The following is a 9,183-nucleotide window of genomic DNA, read 5'->3' as shown; positions in this document are numbered from 1 at the left end:
GGAGGGGTTTTAAGTTTCATCTCTCCCAGACTTGCCCGAGTTTTCTGAGCCCCCAACCCTCCTGGACGAGGGAAGGTTTCCATTCAAAGAAAACTGCCATGTGACACCTGGGAAGAGTTCTTGTGATTTGTTTGTTAAGTTTCAGTTCTCTCAAATAAATAAAAATAAACTATTAAGAAAAATAAAGGGCTGGAGGGATGGCTTAGCGGGTAAGGCATTTTCCTGCAAAGCCAAAGGACCCAGGTTCGGCACCCCAGAACCCACGTTAGCCAGATACACAAGGGGGTGTGCATCTGGAACTTCTTTGCAGTGGCTGGAGGCCCTGGCATGCCCATTCTCTCTCTCCCTCTTTCTCTATCAAATAAATAAATAAGTAATAAAAATATTAAAAAAAAATTAAGTTCTCTCTGATTGGCTTCCAGTCTCCTGACCTTCCCCTCTCCCTTCAAGGGGGAATATTTCAAGTGGGAGGCATTTGCTATACAACAGTTTTCATGACCATTAAAATCTTAGGCAGAGAGATGACAATCTGGAAATTCAATGCTCACAGTCAAGTTGGAGTCACTAGTTGAGACAGTCTGCTCAGATTCTCCATATGATCATGGCAAGAAAGAACCACGGGTTTCAGTTAGGCTTCCCAAGTTCTGGTTAACCAAGAAACACTTAAAAGCTGCCTGTGGAATATCCTGTCCTCTTTTCCACCGGTCTGTCTCATTGCTGGCACAAATGAGGCGATGAAAATCAGTTTAAGGGAGGATGGGTTTATTTCGGCTGACAATTCCAGGCTGCAGTTCATTACGGCAAGAAAGGCATGGTAGGAGGTGGCAGAAAAGAAGCTGAAAGTTGAACTGATTCACTGAATTACTGCAATAGTTAATTGCTTGGGCTGGAGAGATGGCTTAGTGGTTAAGTGCTTACCTTTGAAGCCTAAGGATCCCGGTTCGAGGCTCGGTTCCCCAGGACCTAGTTAGCCACTTGCACAAGGGGGCGCACGCGTCTGGAGTTTGTTTGCAGTGACTGGAGGCCCTGGTGCGCCCATTCTTCGCCCCCTCCCCCGCCTCTTTCCCTCTCTCTCGCTCTCAAATAAATAAAAAGAAACAAAAAAACTAAAAAAATGGGATTATTAAAAAAAAAAAAAGAGTTAATTGCTGAGGTACTAAAACTTAACTTTTGTCAGCAGATGGAAAAATCCCAAAGAAGGAACTGTCCAAAAAGGGCTCAAAGGGACAATAAAAAGGAAAGACAGTTTAGGCTGAATCAAAGTAAAATGAAGTTCGTTGTTAGGGTGGCCTGAGTACAGAAATGACGGATATGCAAATTGCCACGTCTTGTTTGATCACTGACCCCTCCCCTTGGCTATGCAAACTATAAAATGGAAATAAAATCTCAGCTCAGGGCCAGACATCTTTGGAGGACGACCTCAGGCTCCCCGGCCCCCAGGTAATAAAGTCCTCTACTTTCTCTCACGCTGGCACTGCCGCGATCTTTCCAGAGAATTCCTACAACAGCAGAACTTGAGGCTGTTGGTCACATTCATTCCCCGGAGAGGCCGCAGAGCGCTGAATGCTGGCCCAGGGAATAGTGCCGCACACGCTTAAGATGGGTCTCCCCGCCTCAGCTGACCTCCTCACAGATAATCCTTCACAGGTCGTGTCAGGTTGACAATCAGTATAAATCACCCCACAGTCTTAAATACATCTTCTGTCTTACAAGCCCAAAGGCCCAGGTTTCATTCCCCAGGACCCATATAAGCTAGATGTGCAAGGGGGCACGTGCACCTGGAGTTCATTTGCAGTGGCTGGAGGCCCTGGTGTGCCCATTCTCTCTCTTTCTCTATTTGCCTTCTCTCTCTCTCTCAAACAAATAAATACAAATTTAAAAAAGTGATATAAAGACAGTGCTTAGACTTGATGCCACACGGTTAACAACGGTCACCAGTCGTCTTAGTAACCCTTTCTGCGTAGCTTCAGTTTGTTGTCCCAAAATTTCACGGTCATTCTGGTCATTTGCTTCTTTTCAGAGAGCTTTGACAAAGCCACAACACTGAATAGCGAAATAGTCTCAGCACCTGGACAAAAGGTCACACTCATGTACGAGCTTCAAAAGAACTGGACAGCGCAACAAGTCACATGGGAAAGAGTCCAGGCCCAGCAGATCGACGTCCTCTCTCTGTGCAACCTGTCCCAAGGAAGGAATTACACATCCAAGTACCTGCGGGAGTTGTGGAGCACTTGCAGCCAGGGAAGCAGAACGAGCCTCCTCGTCCTCCCCGGGGTCCTCCCCACGGACTCGGGGATCTACCGCTGCCGCTTCGAATCCAGCACTGGAGAGAACGACACCTTCGCCATTAGGCTGACAGTAACTGATGGTGAGTGACCTCTGGACATTTCCCACGATTGAAAACTGACCGCCGCAGGTTGGTCTTGATGATCTTTTTTTTTTAAATCTGTGGTCCACACGTTCATTGAATGTGTCTGTGCTGTGTCTCATGACTGTTATTGATTCAATTTATGTTTAGCCACGACATTTTAGGATTCATTATTCCTTTCCTGCCATGTGTGTCTGTTTGTGTGGATGCATTAGCGTGTGTGCGGGCACAGGTATGTGCAGGGGCGCATGTGGGTGCACGTGAGGAGGCCAGAGCTAGAGCTCGGGCGTCCTCCTTGATAGCTAAGCACGATGCATACTGAGACAGGGTCTCTTGTTAGACCCGCACTCAGCTGGTCTAGCTCGCCTGGTTGCCCCAGGGTTCCACTGTCTCCCCCTCCAGAAGGCTGGAATTGCAAGTGTGCCACCATGCTTGCCTGGCATTTACACGGATGCTGGGGATCCAAATTCAGGTCTCCAGGCTTGCCTGGCCAGCCCTTCACTGTGTGGGCGCCTGAGAGACCTAGTTCACCCACCGAGGTCAGAGGACACCCTCACGGGCTTGGCTGGGCTAGCTGGTCTGTGCTCTGTGGGGGTCTCCTGAGTATGCTTTCCACTGTCATAAGCCACTGGGATGACAGAGAGCTGAGCCATCACATCTGGCTTTGCCTGGGTTCAGGGGATTCATACCCCAGTCATCAGGAGTGTGGAGAAAGTGCCTTTAACCACTGACCATTTCTCCTAGCCCAGGGCTCCATATTTAGCTCAATAATTCATCCATCGTAGATTTAGCAATTCAAACATTTTCCGTGTTTTTCTCTGTTACATTTGTGAAATAAAAACCCGCCTGCACAAAGTATTAGCACAGTACATTTCCAGTGTAGAGCTCCTGCCAAAATGCTTGGTGGAGGTGAGCAGGTGTTGTGACCCCCATATATCCCCGGTAATAACCAGACAGGCCTACCATAGCGTGTGCTGAAGGGGTCTTGAGAAAACCGAACCTCAGTGGCTGTTTGATGGTGTGACTGCTGTCTACCAGAGCTGAGCTCTGCTTCCATCAGCTATTTGCAGACCTGGCAGGGAAACCAACTGACCTTGAGGCAAAGGAAATTGACCTTCAGGGCCTCTGAGCTGTGCTGTTGCGAGAGGCTGCCTTCATTTTGTGTTCATCGTCCCCCGTCATTGCCACAGTGAAGTTATAAATTCTGCCAATGTCAGGCGGATCAAAATCTGGATCCACTTTTGTATAAGAGCAAGATAAAGGACTTTTTTCCATTTATTAGAGGGAAAATATAGAGACCAATAACATGTTTGTTCAGAGGCCTATGTTATAATTGAGTGGGGAGAGGTCAGTTATAGACTGTCTTGGTGCTACCTCTGGGTAACTTTTTAAATGCCCAGGATCATGGCCAACAACATTAAAAAAAAAATTCATTTTACTTATTGATTTGAGAGAGGGGGGGGGAAAGAGAGAGAGGAGGGGGGGAGGGAGAAGAATGGGTGTGCCAGGGCCTCCAGCCACTGCAAACGAACTCTAGATGCATGCACCCTCTTGTGCATCTGGCTTACATGGGTCCTGCGGAATCAAACCTGGGTCCTTTGGCTTTGCAGGCAAGCACCATAACCACAAAGCCATCACTCCCACCCAACAACATTTATTTTAAACCAGTAATGGAAATGTTATTTCACTTTTTTCTTTTTCTTTCCTTCTCTCTCTTTCTTTTTCTTTTTTCCCTCTCTCTTCCTCCCTCCCTTTCTTCCTTTCTTTCTTTCTTTTTTGAGATAGGGTCTTACTTTAGCCCAGGCTGACCTAGAACTCTGTAGCTCTAGGCTGACCTCAAATTCACTGCAATCTTCCTACCTCTGCCTCTCAAGTGCTGGGGTTTAAGGTGTGAGTCACCACGCCCATCGTATTTCATTTTTTTTCTATGTCTCTTCTCTTCTTCCTCTTCTCCTGACCTCCTGTAAATGAAAGTAGTTACTACAGTAGAGCAGCTTTCATACCTAACCACCTGGGACCATATCAAACTTGCTTTGCTCCTCTCAATGACAACAGGAGCTGTGGGAGACATATGCATATTAGACTTAGAACTTAAGCTCAAAGGGTGGTTAAATGAATATTTTGGAAGAGTAAAAATTAATAAAATTCTTCATTTTACATGTTGACTCCACTCTTCCAGAGATAGACAGGAAATACTATCTTTTGTCACAGAAGTTGTTTGAATCTGGACAGGAAAGGGAAGTAAAAATCAGATCTTTTCTTAGAGAACATGGGAGGAAAATGTTATATTCAGAATATAACATTCAGAATATTCAGAAATGTCATGAAAATAATTTCAAATACTTGAATTAAGTTCTGTCCAATTAGTTGCTGAAAAAGTGATTCTAAGAAGTTGAGATCACAGTGAGAGTGGATTTTAGGCATTATGTAACTTTTACTAATTAATAGTTTGTTAATTGTTTATTTTCAAGGAGGGGAGAGAGAGAGAGAGAGAGAGAGAGAGAGAGCGCCAGAGGGAGAGAGAGGGAGACAAAGAGAAAGAGAGAGAGGCCTGCGGCCACTGCAAACTAACTCCAGAAGCATGCATAAATTTGTGCCTCTGGCTTTATGTGGGTATTGGGGAACTTAACCTGGATCATTAGGCTTTGCAGGCAAGGGCCTCAACTGCTGAGCCATCTCTCCAACCCCCTAATAAATGTTTTTAATATGTCAAAATGAATGTTTCTTTCAAAAACCTATTATTTTGTCATGAATTATAAACAGTGTCAACATCGGCCATTGAATGAAGGTGACAGTGTAATAGCAGTTATTGTTGGTGTCCAGGAGTGTTCAAGTTACAGAACTTTTTGACATTCACAGTTGACAGATGAAGAGAATAGCAACTGGAAATTACATTCATCAGCAAACATTATATATAAATGATGGAAGATGTCAGCCATTGGCTGCTTATTTTTGTTTCATTCCTTTTTCAATTATTATAAGTAAAGATTGAATCTAAAAATTTCAGACAGCAAGAAAGGTAGATTATTTGTGTTTTCTCTGGTGCAATTTTATTATCTCAAGTCCTGAGGCTGTTTGGTCAAAAATCAATGTAGAGATTAAAGTAGAGAGACAGGTATAAGATGTGAGGCAGATTCAATTTATTTCAGCTGTCAAGGGAAAGGTGACGGTGACACACGTTGTATAAACTGCTATACATCCTTTTGTTAGTTTTCCATCAACTTCTTTTACAGAATGTACTACTGGATACAAAAGAGGTTTTTACAGGTCTGAAATCCATGCTCACACAAGGATTTTCCCATGCTTACTTATGTTAATCTTCAGATAGAAATCAGAGGTCACCCAAGAGATTTTGCATAATCTTTTACCAATAATTATAGAATCGCAAAGCAGTATATTATATATTTCCACTCCTTACTATGTTTTAAACACAGGGAAAATGGCAGAAGTATGAATTGATTTCTATTAAATGCCTTTGGTTCAAAACAAAACAAAACTCTTTGTCTCCTTTCCTTTGCATGTATGTCATGGGAAGTAATATAAAAGAGTTCTAGATTGGCATTAGTTAATTCGAATCTTCACCACAGGGACCAAGAACAAAAGAAAATGTATGCTTACTGACAATGACTGAAATTATTTTTGTTTTTCCATATCATCCACATTTTCATTAGACATGATAAAAGTATTTTAGATGCCAATAAAATTATGAAGTTAAAAAAAATGTTAGTTAAGTTGTGTGCAGACTATTATTCTATAAATTGAACTTCTTAATAAAAAAGGATGATAATAAAATAAATGACATCAGCTCTCTCAGAAAGTTCCTGGAGAAGATCTGCTTGGAATTAAATTGTTGCTGATCCGTGAACTTACACAGGTCCTTGTGCAATCTTCTTTTCCACCAACAAGGCCACTTGGTTAATCACCAAGATTTATACAAAGTTTTAGTGATTAGAACTAAGGACTAAGGGCAAAATAGGTTATGGAGAGTAATGTTACATTTATAGAATGTGATGGGAAAATGCAAGGAGGTGATTGCAATCAAATGAGTAAATTGATCCAGATAGTCTGAGCCATATGTTAACATAGAGTGATGCATGCTGGTGCTCAGATTGTATTCTCTTTATCCGTCTAGGAGCCCAGTCCTAACAATGGTGTCCCTCACAGTAAAGGTGGCTCTTACTAGCTCAGTTAACCTAACCAAGATAATCGCTAACTGACATGCCCAGAGGCCAACCTAATCTACATTACTTTTTAAAGGGATACTTGATCCTACAAATTGACAACCAATAGATAAGCCATCATGAAAACGTTTCTAATTTTCAGTGTCTAAGTTAAATAAAACTCTTCACTTAAATTTATTTCTAATTTTTTATTTTTTTTCTCTCAAGTGAGACAGTTTTCTTACCTTTATGCATTTTTCAAAAAGAAACATAACATATTTTTATGCTAATTTTATATACTTGACTTTACTGAACTTGTATATTAGGTTTAGCAGTGTGCGTGTGTGCATGTGCGTGCATACGTGCACATCTCTGGATGTGTGTACATATAGTCTTTAGGGCTTTGTACATATGTGATCACATCATATGCAAACAAATGGTTTTACTTCTTCCTTTCCTATGTGGAACCCATTTTGTTTCACTCATGTCTATATTCTATCATCAAGATCTCCAGGACTATGTTGGATAGAATTGGTAAGTGACTTTGTCCTTGATCTTAAAGAAAATCTTCATTTTTTTTCACTCTTGGGGATTTTCATATATGACCATTATTAAATTGAGCTAAGTTCCTTCTACAGCTAATTCATTCAGATTGTTTTGTTATCATAAAATAATTAAATCCTGTTAAATGCCTTTTATACTTCCACTGATGATCATGTGGTCTGTAACATATTAATCGATGGCATGTGTTGAGGCATTTTTGCATACTAACTGATTGTGAGTACATGATCCTTTTACACGATATTTAATTAAGCTTTCTCATAGTTTTGAGTATTTTTTTAAATCTCATGTTCGTTGGTTTTCTCATGCTTTGTTGGCATTGGTGTCAGGATAATATTGTTCTCATAAAATGAGTTTGGAAGTGGTTCTTCTGCTTTCTGGAAAGCTTGAGAAGGGTTGGTATCAATTTTACTCTTGTTGTTCGGTTTGGTTCATCCATAAAGACATTTGCTCCTGGGATTGGTGATGGATCACAGACCCCAGATGGGCACAGGTGTAGCCTACCCCAGGCAAGAAGGACGCTAGCATGGCAAGAATCTAGCTTCCGCCTGCCATGCTCTTAGCACAGCCACCCACCACGTCCTACTCCGTCCCTTTTCTCACTAACCTTCTGTCTTTGGCCACTTATCTCCCTTACTGTAGATTTTCAGTCATGTGTCCATCACTATGATTAGTCCACACGAATCCAACCACCTTGTCTTTGAGCCTCATGCATCTTAATTTCTCAAAAAAATTATAACAAGATTGCTATCAGCCAGTAAATTAGAAACTGCACCTGTTGGTGGTCTGGAGTTAAAAAAAAAAAAAAAAAAACTACTTAAGTTGTAGAGATTCTTACGATTCTGATGAATATTGTCAAGGTACCTTTTGGAATAGCCTCAGTAAATGTTAGTGAGTGATTACTTATTAATATTTCCATTCTAGTAAGTACCATGTCTATTTTAATTTTACATTTCAACATTGGTTATTTCACGATTCTGAAAAGAAAATGTTTCACACTCACACTTGAGGTGTTGTGATTGCTGATTAAAGAAACAGAGCACTCAAAACTAAATGAAAACAGCCATGATGGGAATGCCCATGAACTTTTGTTTCCTATATACCTTTCAGATAATGGAAGTAGAAATTGAATATGTTATTGTCAAAAATAATTTTTTTTTAAATTTTTGAGGTAGTGAGGTAGTGTCTTGTTTTAGCCCAAGATGACTTGAAATTCACTATGTAGTCTCAGGCTGACCTTGAACTCAAAATGATCCTCTTACCTCTCCCTCCTGAGTGCTAGAATTAAAGGCATGCCCCACCATGCCAAGGAGAGAGAGAGAATAAATATGGGTGCACCAGGGCCTCTAGGAGCTGCAAATGAACTCCAGATGTATCTGCCACCCTGAACATCTGGCTTTATGTAGGTACTGGGGAATCAAAAGTGGGTTGTTAGGCTTTGCTGGTAACCTCCTTAATTGCGGAGCCATCTCTCCAGCCACAAAAAAATTAATATATTAACAACATTCACACATATATCCAATGTACCTGTCCATATTCCACTCCAAGCACCCGCTTCTTTCTCCCTTATTAATCTTCCCTCCACGGAACCTCTTGTTCTTGCCAACAAGTCCCTCTTCTATTTTGATGTCATTCTTTTGCCCTACTTTATCATTCATGAATCATGTTGATGTTATTCAGTGTTTGTGCAGGTAACCACAGCCACTATAAGGTCATAAATGCAACCACATTTTGTGTCTGGAAGGCAGCATTCCAAAGCACTCTTTCACCTCCTTTTGCTCCTGCATTCGCTCCACCACCTCTTCTACAGTGGTTCCTGAGGCTAGGAGGTGAAATAGAGATGTCTCTTTTAGCATTGAAGACTCAACTGTCATTTCTCAGCACTGTGATGAGTTTCGAGTCTCTCTAGTACTTGCCCCTAACTGAAGCAAGGGAAGCTTCTCTAACAAAAAGCAAGAGCTCTAACAAAAAGTGAGACGATCATTCATATATGGGCATAAACATAAACATTTAGAGGGCAATTTTGTGGGCATAATATATCCATTTACCCAAACAACAAGAGAAGCTTTTCCACTATAGTTATAACCTTCACTG

At 41.5% G+C, this 9,183-nt stretch overlaps 1 protein-coding gene across 1 annotated transcript in view; it reads left to right on the top strand.

The window, feature by feature from the left end:
• The first annotated feature begins 2,030 nt into the window (after positions 1 to 2,030).
• The window catches only part of Cd226 (CD226 molecule), a 33,342-nt gene continuing 26,189 nt past the window's right edge, over positions 2,031 to 9,183 (top strand). The window contains exon 1 of the mRNA XM_004654639.2: positions 2,031 to 2,368. Coding sequence (XP_004654696.2) covers positions 2,089 to 2,368 — 280 coding nt within the window. The 5' untranslated portion in view covers positions 2,031 to 2,088. The remainder of the gene's footprint in view (positions 2,369 to 9,183) is intronic.

The sequence above is a fragment of the Jaculus jaculus genome, chromosome 15, assembly GCF_020740685.1.
Source record: "Jaculus jaculus isolate mJacJac1 chromosome 15, mJacJac1.mat.Y.cur, whole genome shotgun sequence".
Lineage (NCBI taxonomy): Eukaryota > Metazoa > Chordata > Mammalia > Rodentia > Dipodidae > Jaculus > Jaculus jaculus.
The sequence above is the reverse complement of the archived record's forward strand: the minus strand, read 5'-3'. Positions and strand labels throughout refer to the sequence as shown.